General features: G+C 39.4%; 1 protein-coding gene across 1 annotated transcript in view; it reads right to left on the bottom strand.

The window, feature by feature from the left end:
- Positions 1 to 21278, bottom strand: part of SORCS3 (sortilin related VPS10 domain containing receptor 3) — a 612976-nt gene that overhangs the window by 169783 nt on the left and 421915 nt on the right. Inside the window, exon 6 of the mRNA XM_050804899.1 lies at positions 9293 to 9357. Within this exon, the coding sequence (XP_050660856.1) occupies positions 9293 to 9357 (65 nt within the window). The remainder of the gene's footprint in view (positions 1 to 9292; positions 9358 to 21278) is intronic.

Here is a 21278-nt window from a genome sequence, read left to right as displayed (position 1 = left end):
TTACATGGTGACTTGTGATTACGTTTTGCCTTTGAGAATTACTAAGCATTCAAACTTCCTAGACATCAAGCTTCCTGTCATCTCAGAGAAAAAACTTTCTGTGATTTACTCAACTTCCATGCCTTTGGGTAATAATGTACCTATTGTCAGAAATTGAAAAAGTGAATTAAAATTGTGAACAAAAAGCAAATTCAGCTCTTCAGGCCTTCTCTTAGAGAAATACCCACGAGCTGTTTATTTTATGTAACATTAACTCTCAAATGAAAATAAGTGAAAACAAGCAGATTCAAGGTAACTCTAAAAAGTTATTTAGCTTCCATCAGCATCCTTTTTCTTGACTGGGGAGTGCAACTAACCTATCTGTAAAGACAAGGAAGGAAGTAATATTGCTGCAAATATCTAATACAGAGCTTGAAGCATAATAGGTTCTAAAAACAAACAAAGGCAACAAACAATAAAAGGGAGCTTCCATTCCTTCTACTGAGTTCATGGATTTTGAGCTTTGGTGACACTTCTCATCTCCCATAGGAGAAACCCAGCATTATCTGTCTTCTTGATGGCACAGGAGGCAATCTGGCAGTTGCAGATATTTAGAAACCATGGTGACACTGAATATCTCAGCAGTCCTACCATCCCATTCAGGGCTCTTTCCACTGTCCCTGCTAAATAAACTGACCCCGAATAGGGTGACTATATGAAGATGATGATGATGATGACAATGACGATGACAATAGCAGCATTTTTGACTGCTCACTCTGCGTTGTTTGGTGTTCTAGGAACTATATGCATTAACGCATTTCATTCTTGCAACAACCCAGGGAGTTACAATTATTATCATTTTCCTGTTATAGCAGAGGAAATTGAGGCACAGGATGATTAAGTAACTTACCTAAGTTCCACAGCTCTAGGAAGTGACGGAGCTAGAATTTGAACCCAGGTGATTTTACACCAGTATCTGTGATCCTAACCTTTATGTATTTTAAACAGAGAACAAAAACTGGGCTAGGTATTTGACTAGAATCTACATACTGGGTCACTCCCTGTCACTGGCTGTCTATGTGACCTTGGGCAAGTTGTTATATGATTTGATGCCTTTTGGAATGTAATATAATGTGGGAATCTCTTATATGTTCTGACTTTTTGATTCTGGAATCCTTCTATCAAAGACAATCCTATATCTCCATCCATAAAGTGAGTTTTACTGTGCCTGTTATGATTGAACAGAAGGCAAGCAGTCTGCAGCCCCATTGCCTTAGCTCCCACTTTGTCCTCATTTTGGCCTCTGAAGTCTTAAAGAGCTGCTAGAGCTCTGAGTTCACACAATTCCAAAGTTATTGAATTAATCAATATTTTTAAAGAGCCAATAATATATGTATCTAGAGCCTAGAGTTTAGTCTTCAAAGCTAATAGTTTCACTTGTGTGCCAAGCTCATTTGATTACTTATGTATGCCTGGAATCTCTGTTAAGAAGTATTAGGCTTTATCTTGTCTTAGAAGAAGTGCAGTGATTGCTTAATGAGGGTTGATGATGAGAGGAAGACAAAGGATGGTGGCATATGTTCTACAGGTTTTGATTCTGCACATTTCTAGAATGTCTAGATGCTTCGAATGTTTTGCCCATGTTCAGGTTCACTTATCACAGTGCACCATGGGACACCATACTTGGGAATTTCATGCAGAGGAGTTCACTACTTCACAAAGCAGCCCACATCATCTTTGGGTACTCTCTGTTGTTACTGCTTTGTTCATTGAACTGAAATCTCCCTTGTTGTCAATTTTACTCTATAATAAGATCTTCATTAGTAAACTGATGAAAAAAATAAATTATAAAAATACTTCTTACACTTGTTAGTATTTTCAAATAGGTAAAACACTAGATGAGGGATCACAGGAAGGCTAAGAAATTTGTCCAAGGTCTAAATGACAGAGTTAGTTTTCCAACTCTATTGACACTCAATTTCCTCTTACGTGGAGGGTGTGTGCGTCCTTCTGTCTGTCGGTCTGTGACTGAGTAACTGTGTCAGAGAGAAAGCATGTACAGGGACATTCAGAGAAAGATGAATTCCAGAAGTGAATGGGAGGAAAAGCCATTGGAATCCTGAATCTCATGGCAGAAATAGGATTATTCACACAGTTGTTAACCAAACTGGTTGGCTTTGCCCTGCTTAAACCTTGCCAGGGCAAAAATATAATAATAATAATTTAATGCTTTCAGCTTAATTCAGGAAGTCTGACTCCTATAGAGGGAGACGAGGACTAGGCCAGAGGAGAGATTCCGATATATAAACAAAAAAAGAGACCAGCTTATGTTGGGTTAGATCGAGAGTGTTGGAGTTAAGTTCAAAGTCAGAATTGTCAATGCCACACCATACAACTGAAAAGTCCATGCTCTATGCTGCTTCTCTGGGGCCCCTTCAGTCTAGAGCGGCACCATCCAATATGTATAAAAAACAAGCCACAAATGACCTTTTACATTTTTCAGTAATCATATTTTAAAAGTAAATAGAAAAGTGAAGTTCATTTATATGTTTTATTTAGCCCAAAATATTATCATTTCATCACGTCATCATATAAAAATTATCAAGGAACAATTTTTCATTCATAGTTTAATAAGTCTTTGAAACCCGGTATGTATTTTACACTTAAAGCACACCTTGATTCGGACAGCACATTTCGAGGACTCAATAACCACTGTGACTAAATGACTACCATATTGGACAGCACAGCTCTAGCATAACTTTCCCACACCCCATTTCTACCATCCCTTTGGATGGTAGAAACTCATCCAACTCATCCCACAAGATGAGGCTTAGCTATGGCCTCTTCCGTGCAGCCTTCTGCCACTCCTCAGCAGTTGCGCAACCCTTCCTTTTGGTCCCCACAGCACTTTGTCCATGATACTTACAGCAGTGTCTCCATGGCCTTTAGCATAATGTGTTACAACAATGATCTGTGTACATATCTGCCTCTCCCATTTGCCTGCGAGCTACTTGGTGCTGATTGTGTCCTTTTTATCTGTATATACCCTGCAGCTCAGTGCAGTTCAGTGTTAATCAAAGTACAGTCCCCACACCAGAAGCAGCAGCTGAGAGCTTGTCAGAAATGGTGAGTATATATTTTAACAAGCTCTCCAGATGGTGCACATGCATGTTAAAGTTCAACCAGCTCAGATCTAGTGCATTGGTTCTCAATCCTACATGTCCTAAAATCAGCAGGACAGCTTTATAAAAGGCCAATGCCCGGGACCTTTCCCAGGAGATACTTCATTCATTGATTTGTGGTGGGACCCAGGTAGGGGTTTGTGTGTGTGTGTGTGTGTGTCTGTGTGTGTGTGTGTGTGTGTTTATTCATGAGGTGATTATAATGCTTGGTTTGAGGACCACTTGTCTTCTATACTTGAAGAGTGTTCCATTACGGTGGAGTGAATTGTGAGCCAACGAGCAAATATAAGAAAAGCACAAATTTCTATATTAATATTTGCACAGATGCCAGTATCCTCGTCTTACTCTGGGAACTACATAGAGCAATATTTAATTGGTGTTTCATGAGCAGATCTTGCTTCTGTTCCCTGAATGAATAAATAAATCATTAATTCTGCTTCATTTTATAATTAGGAAAAAGGAACCTAGAGAGGTTTACTTGTTTCCCTGGATCACATAGCCTCTCAGTGGAAAAACTGGAATTAGAATTTAGGTTTCTACTCTCCACGTCTGCCTGCCTGTGAATAGCTAAAAGACCATATCTCTTTATTCCTCAAAAAGATAAACACAAATTGAAAACGTGGTTCCCATGGAGATCGAGCAGAAAGAGTGGTATCTCATAGCTGCTGGTACCCACACTTCAGCCCAGGGCAGTGTAACCCTCTTATCAGGGCTTGGAGAGTCATTCATTTCAACACCCTTCCCAGGCCCACCTACCTGCCTGGGCAGATAGTGCGGGCAAGCTTGGCAAGTCCAGTGTCATCAGGCAAGAAAACACCTGGACACAGAGCTGAGGGTACTGGATAAGTCTGTCTGCTCAGAGTACAGTACCTGAGAAACAGGGTACAGGATGTGACCTGGCCTCATCACTGATGCTACTATCTGGTCTGCTCCTCCACCACTTGCCTGGGGCCACTAGACAAGCCCGTTGGCTTCTCTATTTCTCAGAATCATTCCTAAGTTATGAGCCATGTTAGTCTGGATTGGGGACCAGGGAAATAGAGCAAAAGCTGCCTTGTGCTCCAGAGATGGAGGCTGGGGTCTGAATGAGCTGAAATGAGTCCTAGTTTTTCATCTATCACTTCCTGTATCTTAAATGTGAAACAAGCAGACAAAAGAGGCAGGTAGAAAGGAAGGTGAAGTGACCAGAGATTGACAGGTACCATCCATATGTGAGACTGCAGCTGGGGGAAATATAATTGCTTCATGAAGCTTTATCATTATAAACAGGCAAGGATGGCAGAGACACCTTGGTGTGCAGCATGAACTGTGGCTCAGGAAGCTACCTACCTGTTCGCTCGTAGGTCCTCTTCAACCCAGCTTCACTAACCTGTCTCCATTCATTCTTTTCCAGGTCATAACTTACAGCCTTGCACATACCACCTCTCATGATTCTGGGAACTTGCAAGGTTCTTCTCCCTATCCAGAATGCTCAGATAATGTCCTACTAAGCCCTAGTACCAAATCAAACATTCTCTATTTCTGAGATGGTTCCCCTAACTTGCTTAGGTTATTAGTCACAATCTCATTTACAATTCAACACAATATATTCCCAACTCTATTAAAGTCCTTGTCAAAGTGTGCTAGCAACACTGTAATACTTGTCCATCATTTGCATTGTCCATCATTCAAATACAAGTCTAGAAGCTCCTTGATGGTAAGGATGAGATCACATTCACCTGTGTGTCCCCTCAGTGCCCAGTATGTATAGATTTTAAGTAAATGTTGATTGGGTAAAAGTATAAGTAAGCCAATGAATAAGTGAATGAATGAGAAAAGAAGCAGGAATTCCTGTAGAACTAGAAGTCAGGAACTATGCCTCCTAGCTTTCATTAACCAAAAATTTTAATTTTAGTATTTTAATACAAACATATTTTTCAATGTACACACAGTGAGTTTTTGGCATAGAGTTCTGTAAGTTTGAACAGATATATAGACTTATGTAACCACCACCACAATCAGGTTACAGAACAATGACATCATGCTAAAAAATATTTCATGCAGATTTTCATGTCAAATACTTTCTCCGCTCTGGGAGCCACCAGTAAATTCTCTATCTACATGGTTTGTCTTTCTATAAGATCATATAAATGGAATAATACAGCATGTAACCTTTTGAGAGCAGCTTGTTTTACTCAACATAGCACCTTTAAAATTCATGTGTTGCTTCAAATATGAGTAATACTGAGTAGTATCCTATTTTGTGGAAGTGCCACAGCCTATTAATACATTCACCCATTCAAAACTATTTGTTTCCAGTTTTTGGTGATTATTAATAAATCTCTACAGACATTCACTAACAGGTTTTAATGTGAATATAAAGTTTTCATTTTTCTAGGCTAAATATTCAGCAGAAGTGGGATTGCTGGGTTATAAGATTGTATAACTTTATAACAAACTACCAAAATATTTTTTCAGAGTAGCTGTACTATTATGTATTCCCACCAGCAATGTATGAGAGTTCTATTGCTTTACTTCTGTGCCATACTTGATACTGCCATTTCTGTTTATTTTGGTGATAACAATAGATATACAGTGATATATCATTATGGTTTTAATTTGCATTTCCCTAGTGTCTAATAATGTTCAGCACTGTTTCATGTGTTTATCTGTAATCTTTATATTTTCTTTGCTAAATGATCTGTTCGAACTTTTTTTAATGAGCTGTTTTTTATTGCTATGTTTTAAGCATTCTTTATATTTTCTGGCTACACATCCTCTGTTGGACATTGATTTGCATGTATTTTCTCCCAGTATTTTAACAGTATCTTTTGAATAGTAAAAGTTGTAAATTTTGAGGAAGCTTAATTTATCAATTATTTATTTTATCAATTTTGCTCTTAGTGTGATTTAAAAAAAACTCTGTCCAACCCAAGGTCATAAAAATTTTCCCCTATGTTTTGTTCTAAAAGTTTTATAATTCTATGTTTTATATTTAGATCTATGATCTACTTGGAGTTAAATTTTGTATAAGTTATGAATCATTGTATAAGTTGTGAATCATAGGTTGAAGTTAATTTTTCCCCATATGACTGCCCAATTGATCCAACACCATTGATTGAAAATAATATCCTTTCTACACTGAATGGGTTATATCCTGCAACCTTGCTCAACTCACATATTAGTTCTAGGAGATTTTCTTATGGATACCTTGGGATTTTCTACATAGGCAATCATGTCAATGGGAATAACGAGGTTTATTTTCTTCTTTGCAATCTATATGAATTGTATTTCATTTTTCTTGCTTTATTTCACTGCCTAGGTCTTTCAGCATAGTGTTGAATAAAAGTATTAGGAGTAAATATTCCTGCCATTTTACTGCTCTTCAGGGAGAAAGCATTCAGTATCTCACCATTAAGATGATGTTAATTTTAGGTCTTTTGTAGATGTCCTTTATCAGAAGTTTCCTTCCCACTAGTCGGAGGTTTTTGTTCGAATTTGTTTTTTTGTTTGTTTGTTTCTTTTTTTCCTATTACCAATTAGCTATGTGAATCTGGGCAAATCTGAGTTAAACTACCATGTCAGGAAAAGCAGTAAATAAAACATTTTTGTATTTTTGATGATGCTCAAACGATGGTAGAGATGTGTGTGTGTGTGTGTGTGTGTGTGTATGCACAAGTGTGAGGCAGCACTCACTGCATACCACAAAGGAAAGACATTATGCATTTTGTTAGGGTATGCAAATAAAACATGCCCAGATCAAGGCAGTTTTGCTATGTGCACTTTCTAAATAAAGTTGAGTTAGGGGCAATTTACTAGATTGAAAAAGCATTCTTTTAACTATTAAAAATTGATTTTAAAAACCCTAGAATTCCAGGGGAGGATTTATAATGAAAAAATAAAATAAAATTAAAAACCTAGAAGATGGAACAGAACTAATATATTCTATACTTTAACCTAAGTACAGCACGTGACATTTATCCCTGTTATATTTCTGCCTGCCTTTATTCAATTATTGAATTCTGGCAATAGGCCAGAAACTGTTCTATGTGTTCTGCATTTGTAATCTCATAAAATTTCACGGAAGTCCTGCACCATAGGCCTCATCCCAATTTGGACCAGAATTCTTGAACTTTCAGAAAATAAATTTTAGCTTAATGTAAGAAACTACATTTTTTTAAAGGAGCTGTCCAGCATCAGAAAATAATGTGTCTAAAATAATGTGTCTTAAGCCTGAGCTCACGGAGCCTGAGAATGTACTGTTAGAGGTTTGGGAGAAGGGATTCCTACACCAGGTCAGAACTCAGACCATCCTCCAACTCTGAAACACGATGACCATGATAGATCACAAATATGGGTCTAAACAGGTTGACTTAGGAAGCAAGCCCATGTGAGAGTTGTCCTGAAAACTGGCCTGTGGGTCATTTTCTGAGACTGGATATTTGCTGTCCTCCTCCTGTCCTTCTATGCTCCCTGAAACCCCTACATTTCATTCTTCTCTCAGTTTCTTTCTCAGCCATAAGAATTGAATAATATAATTTTGAATCCAGACTCTACCACCCTTATGATCAGTAATTTAAGTGTGTGACAGTATCTCCTTAAATTCCCAATAGCTATTCAGTTAAAAAACATATTTAAAAGAGTGCAGGTCATCCCTGGATGTCTCACAGATTTACATCTATTCAAGGATCAAATGAGATGAAAAGGAAGGAAGCAGGAAGGAAAGGAAGTAGAGATGGAAGGAAAGAGGGAGGAAGGGAAGGAGGGAGGGAGGGAGGAAGGAAGGAGGAAGGAAAGGAAGGGAAGGGAAGGGAAGGGAAGGGAAGGGAAGGGAAGGGAACGGAAGGAAGCAGGGGAAGGGAAGAGAACGAAGGGGGCAAAGGAAAGGAAAGAGGGAAGGAAGGAGGGAGGGAAAGAGGGAGGGAGGGCAGGAGGGAGGGAGTGGTACAGAGTGGCAGAAATATAGTAACAAATTCTGATTACCTTCTAACTCTTTTAAAAACAAAACTAAATCAAATAAAACATATTCCCTCAAATGCATGTTTATGGCATGCATCTATGGTTGGCCTCCAACAGTAGATTTCTCCTGCAGAAAGCACATGCAGTTTTACTTAACAGACTCAGGTCAAAACAGAATCGCCTTCCATTTATACAACATTTTTGAGTTTCTCTAATATTCACCTTCTATTTGATTAACCTATAATCCTGGGAGGTGCTCCAGGCAAGGATGAGTATTCTCGGGTCATAGAGGAAGTTACAGCCCAGAGAGGTTAAGGAGTTTTTCCTGGTCTCAAGGCTAGAGGGTAACAGAGCCCTGGACCCCAACTCACAGGCAGGTGCTTGTTCTGCTGCACTTGCTGCATCACCACTATTAGATTATTTGGCTCTGTTCTCAATCTAAGATATGCTAATTACATTTTTATACATTTTTATTTAAGCTGATTTTATTTTTCCTGGATGGAGAAGAACCCTTTAAGTATAAACAACTCTGAAAAGAATAAAATGCTTAAATTGGTACAAAATGATGCTTTCCGGGTCCAATTTTGTGTAAGAAGTACACAGCTGCACAAGGTACATAGTGGGTCATGTGTTTAAAATCTTGCAATTCCACTGCTAGAAGAGTCCCTTTTTTGCAGGGACAATATAGAACTTGCTCATCACTCTCTCTCTCTCTAGGGCTCAGAACCATGTCTGACACATAGCAGGCCATCCCTAAATATCTCGAATGGATGAATAAACAGTTTTGCAAATAATTGCCCCATTACATTTTTTGGTAAGGTTGCCTATATAAAGGGTTCATACTCTGAAGCAGGCAGTCCCTGCCATTTGCCTTATGAATGTAAAATACCATGATGAGTTATGGACATTCCTCTTCAAATTACTCTGAAGATGCCAAAGAAATTACAAACAGGAGCCTCAATTTCATCACATTAACTCATATCCCCAGAAAATTCATTCCCGAGAGTTTGTTTCAATGAAAAGTCTCCCTTAGGAAAGGACTTCTCACCCCTACTCTGGGAAATAAGGATGGATATGGCTGTAATGGAGCTCAGGGCTTTTCATCTTTCCAAGTCATTAAAACACAAATTGGGGGAGGAAAGAGACCTGCAGGCAGATCTCCCTGGGCCTAGCCTGGCTGTAGCAGAACTTACATCCGTCCGTGGTCCGCACCTCCATGTGCACCAGGTCCGCCTCCTTATCCAATCCGGCCACCGACCTAGGAAAGGAAGAGAGAGACAGAAGCTCAGTGACAACACCGATACCAGACAGCGAAGTGGGAGGCACTCAGGGTCAAATGCTACTCAGAAATCCACTTTCTCAAAGACGACCATCCTGCAGTCTGGGAACCAGCAGAATGTGGCCACTGGCAGTCCTCACAGTGTGGCTGCTCCTAGGAACTGTCACCTATAAGGGTAATGAGACATGAGTACTGAATGGTCAATGAGTCAATGATTCAAAAAAAAATAGAGAAGAATACAGAGTGCATAGTCATGCTGGCCTACACCTTGCTCATGGCCTTCTCCACGTTGCACCTTCCCAGAAGTTCTCTCTTCCCCAGTGTCTTCCATCTATCTCCTCTGTCTTAACCTTCTTGACTCCTTCCACCACTTCCTCCTCCTCTGCCCTCCCACTTTACCTGCCTGTTCTACCCAATGGGGAAGACGGTATTGCTTCAGTTTGGGCTGTTTGCTTCAAGATACTCCTTCCTTCCTGAGTTTAATCCTAGGCATCCTTCTTTATTCCTTCCTTGAAAATAACAAAAGTTTGGCAATATACATTCAAAATCTGGTCTGACAAGGACAAAATTCTCCTGGTGACCAAAGTGGAAAACTTTAAAGGTCTCTGGCCAATACCTAGAAGATGGAGGCCTAAGAATCCCTATAAATAATCCTCATAGACCTCCGACCTTTCACACATAAAGCCCAGTCAGCTGTTTCCTAAATTAGAGACCCAGGCCAGAGTAAGGCCCAGAAAGCCCACTGAAAAGAGCCAACACACATGTTAAAAACTCATTTACTAAAGATCACACAATCCACTCTCTCTGGCAGGCTCTTACTTACAGTCTAATGGCTCAGATTTTATACACTATTCTAAGATTTGTATTCTGGTTTTCCAGTCTTCGATAGGGAAGCAGCAGCAAGTTAGAAATGGAAAGTAGAATTGAAAATGGTGAGAACCAAGAACTGATAGTTCGATAGCAAAAGAAATGGAAAACTTGTGAAAAACAGACCTAAGAACTCAAAACCCAATCTTTCATGCCACAAATCCCTACACTTCTCAGTAGCCCTGGGGGCATTACTGTAACACAGCACAATTCAGTGCTGACATCTATGTTGAGGGGCTGAAGGCACAGAAGAAAAGAAACAGGGGCTGATGGCATCCAGGGTACCCTGTTTAAGAAATTAAGGCTGCAACTGGTATGTTTTAGAAAAACTAAAATGATTTGTATTGGTTAAAATAAAATTATTAGTTCAGCTGCAAGTGTTATGTTTTAGAAAAACTAAAATGATTTTTATTGGTTAAAATAAAATTATTACTTCTTGAAAGGTCAAAATTTAGTTATCTGAAAGTTCATTTATGTAAAATACTTCTTTCCTCAAAGAGGCTGAATGAATGAGGCTTCACTCTAATGGGTTATTTTTCCCAGTGATCACTGACATTCTATCATTTCCTTTTTCTTTACCTCATTTGATCCTAACAGTAAACCCCTAAGGTAAGGAGAGCAGGCATCATTAGTCATATTTGACTGAAGGAGAAATTGAGGCACAGAAAAAAATGGATGTCTGCCTAAGGCCACACAGGGACTAGGCCAAAATTAGAGAGACTTCCTGACTTCCAGCAGGAAGAGCTCCAACGTCCTTATCCACTCATCTCCCTGCCCCTCTCCTTCCCTAGCGAACTCTCATTCCTCTTTCCAAGCTCACTGGGCCTTGCCCCTCCAGCAGTCCTTCCTTCCCTAGTATCACTGCAGAGCCCTTTCCCTGCTCGCAAAGCATCCTTATCCCAGTGGTTCTCAGACTTTACAGCTAATGACAGCCCTGGGGGTAACTTTGAAATACACAGATGCCTGGGTCCTCTTCACCAGACCAAAGAAATAAAAACTTTTACAGATGGGACCAAGGCATCAGTATTTTTAAAGGTCGCAGGTGATTTCCATGTGCAGCCATGTTTGAGGACCACTGCTTTGCATGACACAATCAAATCATGTATGCAACTGCTAATTCATTTCTGTATCTTCTCTATTTGGTTATAAACTTTAAAGTAGGATCCTGTTTTATTTATTTTTGAACCATTGGGACCTATGTGTGTAGTACATATTAGGTGATACTTAAGTGTTTACTGAACTAATAAACAACCGATCTACCTGTGACAGTGCCAAAATTTAAATGTAAAACACTTGAGGCCAGACACACAGAGGACTGAGGGTACCACAATGGACTATATGAATACTTTCTTTGGTCTGAAGCCACCCTGCTTTTTTCTTTTTTTTTTTTTTCAGAAGAGAAATATCTCATTTTATTAACCCAATGTATCCCAAATGTATTTGACCACGGTAATTTTTTTAAAATTTTTACTTTAAGTTCTGAGATATATGTGCAGAACGTGCAGGTTGGTTACATAGGTATACCTGACATCAAACTATACTACAAGGCTACAGTAACCAAACAGCATGCTACTGGTACCAAAACAGATATATAGACCAATGGAACAGAAGAGAGGCCTCAGAAATAACACCACACATCTACAACCATCTGATCTTCAACAAACCTGACACAAACAAGCAATGGGGAAAGGATTCCCTATTTAATAAATGGTGCTGTGAAAACAGGCTAGCCACATACAGGAAACAGAAACTGAACCCCTTCCTTACATCTTATACAAAAACTAATCCAAGATGAATTAAAGACTTCAACATAAAACCTAAAACCACAAAAAAACCTAGAAGAAAATCTAGGCAATACCATTCAGGACATAGGCATGGACAAAGACTTCATGACTAAAACACCAAAAGCAATTGCAACAAAAGCCCAAATTGACAAATGGAATCTAATTAACCTAAAGAGCTTCTATGCAACAAAAGAAACTATCATCAGAGTGAACAGGCATCCTACAAAATGGGAGAAAAATTCTGCAATCTATCCATCTGACAAAGGTCTAATATCTAGAATCCACAAGGAACTCCCTGTTTCTTTATAGCATGCTGGTACTCTCAGGATTAGAAGTTTCTCAGTTGTTATTCTTCCATTCTCTCCCCATGGTCACTGGCAGAGTAGCATTCAGAGAACTGGCACCATACTGACGAAGCCTGATTGTGGTCAATAAATACTATGTTCTATTAACAAAGAAAGAAAAGTCTGCTTGTTGGGAGCTTAAAACAAGGCAACCAAACCAATAAAACAAGCAAAGAAACTCTTCACTCAACAGGAAGGCTCACTTCCTTCCATCTAGTTAAAATCTTTCAAGGTTGAAAGCAAGAATCAAGTTCTCCTGGAAACCTTCCCTGGTCATGCTAGCTCACACTGATCGCTCTCCTTTACAATTCTAGAGAACCCAGAATGTGGATCACACATCCTCCAGCACTTGCATTATTAAGCTGTTCTCTTGAGTTGGTCTTGGCTCACTAGAATGGACACCTGTGCTTTGGGTCTGCTCAGTACTCTTTCCTGTCATCCTTTATGGAGCTGTCTACCTGACTGCAGCTATGTGCTTTTGGCCAGGCTGGTCAATCACAGCAGCCCATCCCTCTGAGGCCCTGGGATGTCACGTGATCCAGTAGGGTCATGAGACATCTTGGCTATGGTAATCAGGTGATCACAACTTAAAAGACACCCTCAAGACTTCTCTTACTGAAGCTGTTAGGAAAGAATGGTCTCTCAAATCTGGTCACCAGGAGAAATACTCCTTGCCTGATAGGAATATCAGGTCTATAAAAATGATGTACATATACAGAGAGAAAAAAAATGACAATATGACAGAGAGACAGAGAGGAGGTAATATGAAGACAATAGCCAAAAGACAAAGTGAAACAGAAACACACAGAGATAGAGAAACAAACAGAGACAGAGACAGTTCATGCACGTGTGCAGTTTCACATACATTCACCACCCTCCCCCCACCCACACACACACATACATCTAGAGAATCCAGAGAGTCAGAGGTTCACACAAACAGGGAAATGCACTAAGAGACAGATAGACCACTAGACACAGCTAAAGGTCCTTAAATCTGAATCCATTTCTTAGTTCCATCTCAGGTTTGTAGTTTCTTGATACATACGAGCCCACATGGTGCCTTTGTTTGTGAAGGTGTGTGTGTATTTATTTGCTTAAGCTATCGATTACAAATAGAATGATTTTTATAAATATATGCAGCTCACCAGACAGTAAACTTCCTAAGGCCAGAGACCCTAATTATCTTTATTCAATATTTCTCCTGAGTTCCAGCACTACTCAGGATTAGGCTCCCCTCTGGAGGAAATGATAGGGGTAAGAGATTTGTACTTCAAAATTGCTCTGTCCCTAGGTCCACAGGGGAGGAAATTAAGCTGTTCAGCTGGCCAGAGGTATAGTAAAATAACTTGGATGCTGAGGGTAAGAAGAACATTCTTCACCACAATCTGAGCTGTGGCCTGAGGCCCTCCTCCAGCCCACAGAGGGAAGCCGCTGCCCACCTTCTGCCATGCCGATGGCGTTAGCTCAGGGCTTTTCAACGTTGGCACTGTTGACATTTTGAGCTGGATAATTCTTTGTTGTGGAAGATGTCCTACTCATTGCAGAATATTTAGCAGCATCCCTGGCCTCTACCAGATGCAGTAACCCTCCCGTAGTGGTGGCAACCAAAAATGTCTCTAGGCACTGCTAAATATCGCCTGGTGGGGATGGTTGGCAGAATCACACTCAGTTAAGAAGCACTGCCTTGGCTGGGCGCAGTGGCTCATGCCTGTAATCCCAGCACTTTGGGAAGCCGAGGCGGGCGGATCATGAGGTCAGGAGATCAAGACCATCCTGGCTAACATGGTGAAACCCTGTCTCTACTAAAAAAATACAAAAAATCAGCCGGGCATGGTGGCGGGCGCCTGTAGTCCCATCTACTTGGGAGGTTGAGGCAGGAGAATGGTGTGAACCTGGGAGGCGGAGCTTCCAGTGAGCCAAGATGGCGCCACTGCACTTCAGCCTGGGCGACAGAGAGAGACTCCGTCTCAAAAAAAAAAAAAAAAAAAAAAAGAAGAAGAAGAAGAAGCACTGCCTTAGCTGGACATGCTTAATTGCTTGCACTCTGAGCCTCCCCTGGTAACAAGGCAGCAAAAATAGGCATTCAGGAACTGCACTTCCTCACCTAGCACAAACTGCTGAGAAGACCATGAACTTATTGTCATTTCGAGCCATATCAATTCACTAGGAAACTATCTGACATTCATCGGGTGTAAGCAATCAGGTCCCTCGTCTTAAAGTCCCAAGTCTCCACTTCTAGAAACTCAATGCAAGGAAAGTACACACAAATACACCAAGCAAAGAAATACATGATGCAAACATTCAGAGTTTTCTTCTTTAGGGAAAAGTGGAAGTCATAAGGGATAAACTTGTAGAAAAGTTTGGGAAAGTGTATATAATGATGATGATAAATGCTAATGGGTATTAAGACCATTCCTGTGTCAGGCACTGTGTTTGGTGTTTATAAGCATTATCTTCATTAATTCTCAAAATGAACTTTTAAGGAAGGTATCATTTATCTAATTTTTCTCTTCAGTAAAATAAGAATATCACATAATAACAATTCATTGATATTAAGAGTACACTATGTGTTAGCCATATTTAAAATGTTGATTTTGCTTAATCCTCGCATCAACTCTATGAGTTAGGAATGATTTTTTCTCTACTTAAAAAGGCACAATTAGTCATTAAAAGCTTAAACAACTTGCCCAAAGACATGTAGCCACGAAGCAACAAAACTCAGACTCAAACCAGGAAGGTGGCTTTGAGCCATAAGCTTAACTTCTCCTGTAAGCTGCCTCTCCTAGCTGGTGAGAAGAATGGGATTTGTGCCCATCCATCTCTCCTAGAGTAAGGATCATAAACATCATGCCTCATTGCCTCCCTTTCCCCAAAATGTAAGTCCCTTTAAAGCAGCATTTTAGGAAATACAAATGCATTCTGTATGCATTTTCAATATTGTAGAGAATTTTGGTTCTAGACTACATGAATTTGGAGTCACTCATATTGAAGGTAATTGGTAAGAAGGAAAAGTTGAGAATAGAAAAAGGAGGTTGGGCCAATGGTAGAGGAGTAGTGAGTGAAGATTTTTGCAAAGAAACCTTAAGAAGGATTAAACATGGTTGAAGAAAAGAAAACTTAGGGCTTGGGCTTGACTTTTTTGAGGTCTGTGATGATAGAATGAGGTGAGGCATGTGTAACAGGGGCCATGACATTGCCACAGGTATTAAGGAGGGGAGCAGAGGCATGCCTGCTCAGATATGCCAAGCAGGTTAATAATTGCCCCTGGCACCTCTTCCCTCTCAAGCATCCAAGTTCCTTCACATTTCTAGGACCAAATTTAGGCCAGGATAGACCAGAAGGCCAGGAGCAGTATTCAGTGCAGAACTAGCCACAGGACACATAAAGCTCCCTGTGCTTAATATCTGCAAAAGAGTACAGATGAATTTTCAAGCATCCTATTAAAACTGTCTGAAAGAAAAAGACTCCTAGAAAGTTTCTAGAAAGCATCAGATAGTAAAGATACATTGTTTCAGTATATAAGTATATATTATTATTGCTAATGTAAATAAGTAATCAATAATTTCTTTATTTGAGTATGCTGTATTCCTACTTTTAATTAAATGACTATAAAACAAAATTTTATAGGACAAAATAAAGATGTGAAGATCAGGTATGAATTTATGAAAACCCTATGAACACTCAAAAAGTACTTAATCATGGGCCAGGCGCGGCGGCTCATGCCTGGAATCCCAGCACTTTGGGAGGCCGAGGCGGGCAAATCACGATGTCAGGAGTTTGAGACCAGCCTGACCAACATGGTGAAACCCCATCTCTACTAAAAATATAAAAATTAGTTGGGTGTAGTGGCGTGTACTTGCAATCCCAGCTACTTGGGAGGCTGAGGCAGGAGAATCACTTGAACCCGGGAGGCGGAGGCTGCAGTGAGCCCAAAATTACTCAATCATGAATTCTACCACAGGGATTTTCTGAAGACTAACATTCATGACTGGGGTAAAACTAATGTTTTCCAGTAGATTTTTCCAGTCTTCTTCAAGAAGGGAACTAGGATCAAGCCCTCTGTGTAAACTCTTCATCACATATGTGCAAATAATGATTTTTGGTTTCCACATCTATAAAATGGAAGTTCATAATACCTACTTCATAGAGTTAGAAGAATTAAAATGAGCTAAGTAGTAATCCCTGAGAACAGTGTCTGACACATAGGATGCAGTCTTTACATTTTGGCGATGACAATATTATTTTCTATTGAAAGGACAGGATAAAATAATATACTTTCCTGCCTGTCTTCTTCCCCCAACTCCCCCACTGACACTTCTACATTTGTTGAGTAACTAATGATGGTAGTGTTGTTCAAGGCACTAGATATAAAAAGTCCTTGCTACTAAGAAGTTCAGTTTAGGCACCTTCTCCCTCTCTAGATTAAGCGTACATCACAAATCCTTGGAACCAACTCTTGACAAGGCTCCTGTAACAATCTGGTCTCCTCCCCAGTGAAGAAATCTTTGTACTGAGTTGCAAGTACCTTTATTCCCCCTTATTAGACACAATGCTTGACCTCACAGGGTTTTACTGGATAGTGTATCAATTGATCCTACCACAGCACTTGGCACATGGTAGATCATCAGTAAATACTTGTTGAGTGAATGGTTATAACACTTTCATTCTGTTAGAAAAACTTCATAAGCATGTGTCTGCATCTCAAAGACGAACTGTCTTATGACCAAAAGAGATCTCACTTTCCTCCCTGTGTCCCAGGTCATGTTTCTCTTTAGATTGTTCGCCTTCTTGAGGGTATTGTCATTAATCAGATAACAATTAATGAGCTCAATAATAGCACAAGAATCATCTGAAAATTTCCATATTTGGGAATCCGTTTGAGTTCTGACCAAAGACCAAGAAAGGACACAGGGAACAAAAGGAAGTAGGAAGCCACAGCCAAAATTCCAGGGAAGAAATGGAATCAGCTCCTCGAACCACACACTCACAGGTGTTACTAACAGAAGTGCCAGAAAAGGTCAAGTGGCTTTAAACTTATTTTTAGCAACTTAACCCTTTGTGCAAACAGTCTCCAAATCCTGCCATAAAAAATAGGTCAGACAGGAACTTCTTGGGAACCATAACCGCTCACCCAGCCATGATAGTCCTCAAGAGAGCTGGATGCTACAACCTTAGAAACATCACAATCCTGTCCATCCCCATTCATGCCAAAGACCAGAAACCAACCCTTTGTAAAGACACAGCTAGAGTTTGTGTCAGTGGCCATAGAATCCAATTTGGAACATTAGTACCGGCCTCTTCATAATGCACTTAGCTCTTGGTCTTGGAAGGGACTGGCAGGACCAAGATCCTGTGTGTTTTTCTCTCTTTGTGAGTATTATTTCCAAGGCAAAAACTTCCCCAGGAATTAAAAACACTGAATATTGGGATATGCATGAGGGAAATATTGAGGGTAAAATACTCATAAGGTCAAAGTATGAATGCTTTATAAACTGATTAGCTAGACATTTAAATTTTAAAATGATAATTTTATTAATATTATTTTAACTGACAAATCATAGTTGTATACATTCATGGGGTACAATGTGAAGTTTTGATATACTGTATGTATAGGATGTAGAATTATTAAGTCAAGTTAATTAACATACCCATTACCTCATTTATTTATCATTTTTTGTGGTAAAAAAATAAATGTGAAATATACTTTATAATTTTGAAATACACAATACATCATTTATTGAATAGGGAGTCCTCTTCCCATTGCTTGTTTTTGTCAGCTTTGTTGAAGATCAGATAGTTGTAGGTGTGTGGCCTCATTTCCACGCTCTCTATTCTGTTTCATTGGTCTATGTCTATTTTTGTACGAGTACTATTCTGTTTTGGTGGTGGGATAACTTGCTAGCCAAATGCAGAAGATTGAAACTGGACCCCTTCCATATACAATATACAAAAATCAACTCAAGATGGATCAATGACTTAAATGTAAAACCCAAAACTACAAAAAAAGAAAAAAATCCTGGAAGACAACCTAGGAAATACGATTCTGGACATAGGAACTGGAAGATTTCATGATGAAGATGCCAAAAGCAATTGCAACAAAAGCAAAAAATGACAAATGGAATCTAATTAAACTAAAGAGCTTCTGCACAGCAAAAAATTCTATCAATAGAATAAACAGACAACCTACAGAATGGGAGAAAATATTTGCAAACTATGCATCTGACAAAAGTCCAGCATCTACAAGGAACTTAAATTTACAAGAAAAAAAAAATTAAAAAGTGGGCAAAAGACATGAACAGACACTTTTCAAAAGAAGATATATATGTGGCCAAAAAGCATATGAAAAACAGCTAAACATCATTGACCATTAGAGCAATGCAAATCAGAACCACTATGAGATACCATCTTAGCCAGAATGATGATTATTAAAAAGTCAAAAAATAGCAGATACTGGTGAGGTTGAGGTGAAAAGGGAATACCTATACACTGTTGGTATGAGTGTAAATTAGTTCAACCGTTGTGGAAAGTAGTGTGGTCATTCTTCAAAGAGCTAGAAACAGAACTACCTTTTGACCCAGTAATCCCATTTTGGGGCATATACCCAGAAGAATATAAATTGTTCTATCATAAAGACACACGCACGTGAATGTTCATTGCAGCACTATTCACAACAGCAAAGACATGGAATCAACCTAAATGCCCCTCAATGGAAGACTGGATAAAGAAAATATGGTACATATACACCATGGTGCACCATGCTGCCATAAAAAAGAACAAGATCACGTCCTTTGCAAGAATATGGATGGAGCTAGAAGCCATTCTTCTTAGCAAACTAATGCATGAACAGAAAAACAAATGCCACATGTTGTCACTTACAAGTGGGAACTAAATGACACAAAGAGGGGAACAACAAACACTGGGGCCTACCAGAGGGCAGACAGTGGGAGGGAGAAGAGGAGGAGAAAAAATAAGTATAGAGTACTAGGCTTAGTACCTGAGTGATGAAATAATCTGTACATAAATCCCCCATGACATGAGTTTACCTATAAAATAACCCTGCACGTGTACCCCTGAACCAAACATAAAAGTTAAAAAAAAAAATAAAGGCACATTTAGACCAACTAAAAAAAATATACAATACATTACTATTGACTATCATCACCCTGCCATATCTCAAGATACTTCCCCAATTCACATCACAAACTTTCTCCCCCTTTATGTCTTTGTTCAAGCTGCCATTCCACCTGAAATACTCATTCTAGTCCACTCTACATATTCCCTGCTTATGGCCTAGCTCAATATTTAGCTTCTATGAAAGCTCCTGACCCTGGCTGAATATTAGAATCACTTGAGGAACTTGCCAAAAATATTAAATACCAATGCATAGGCTCTACTTCTTCCAGAAATTCTGGAGTAATTGGTCTGAAGCAATAGTCCTCTCATTGTGATTCTCATTGCAGCAGCTAGCATCAGAATCTTCTGGTGGGCTTCTTGGAACACCAATGCTGGGTTCCACCCTCAGAGTTTCTGATTCTGGAGGTCTGGGCCCAAGAATTTGTATTCTTAAGAAATACATAGATGACATGATGATGGTGGTCAGGACTCACACTTTGAGAATCAATAACCAGGACTCAAGTCTAGGAATCAATAGCTCTTAGATGCTCTTGGGTGATAAGAATGTGAAGTCAGAGCTGAGAATCATTTATTAGAGCCCAAGATACAATCTCAGACTGTAACAGGTGCTCCTTTCCACAGATCACCGATGCAGCTCAGAACATAAATTCCAGAGCCAGACCCGGGGTTAGAGTCTTGGCTCCATCACTCACTCACTGGGGGATTCTAGGCAATTTGCTTAACTTTTCTATGCCTCAAATTGTTTCCATTGGCACAATGGGGAGGTAATAATGGCACCCCTGTCATTGTTTTTATGAGAGCTAATTGATTAAATGTATGCAAAACATTTGGAACAAAGAGAGGCACATGTTAACACTTTGCAGTACGTAACACTTAGTATAATAGTGCTCAAAATATCTTAAGTGCAACTAATATTTATTGAACACCTTTAACGTGCCAAGAATTTTACTATTAATTTAGATATATTATCTCAATCTTTAAACAAACTTTGAGACACTAATATAATCTTTTTTTCTTTTTTTCAGATGAGGAAATGGAGATTTTAAAATGTCCAGTTGTGTAATTATTGACACAGAGCAAGAAAGAGATGGAGCCTGGATTCAAGCATAGTCTATCTCACTCCACCTTCAGTTATTTGTACACCTGACTTTTATCTCCTTCTTGATTTCATTCTTCTTAAAGACAGGCTCTAGATCTGACTAAACTGGATTTTCTTCCAGTGCCTAGCACCATGCCTCCCTGTGCATTTCTTAAATATCTGTTAAGCAGATGAATAAATACATGAATAGGAACAATAACCCCAGCAATATGTTTAGGATAAATGTTGAAAAGAGTCCCATAATATGGTGAAACAGATTTCATTCATTTAATTAATCTCTAGGCAATTAAGTGAATAAAGTCTTCATTCTATATTATTATGCTGCTATTTTCACCATTTATCCTCAAAGCAGTATTGGAGCTGTCAAACACAGTCATCTGTGATTTGCTTGACAAATGTGATCGTCCTGCGAAAATGCTGGGGCAGCAAGAACTCAGGGATATCATCCAGCTCAAATGAACACGGCTTCCTCTCGTGGGCACTTTGGAAGCTTTCCTCCCAAATTATAAATATTCCCCCTGCCTCTGTCAACTGCTCCCTAGCCCCAGATTTACAGATTTTTAGGTGCAGACACCGACACCCATGTCTGTACTATGAGGTCCTGCCTCTTGTCAACAGCTGAGTAGATCAGGCTACACTCACACACCAAGTTGCATCAAAGAAATTATTTTC

Source organism: Macaca thibetana, chromosome 9 (genome assembly GCF_024542745.1).
Source record: "Macaca thibetana thibetana isolate TM-01 chromosome 9, ASM2454274v1, whole genome shotgun sequence".
Taxonomy (NCBI): domain Eukaryota; kingdom Metazoa; phylum Chordata; class Mammalia; order Primates; family Cercopithecidae; genus Macaca; species Macaca thibetana.
Note: the sequence above shows the minus strand (reverse complement) of the source record. Positions and strands in the feature narration are given on the sequence as shown.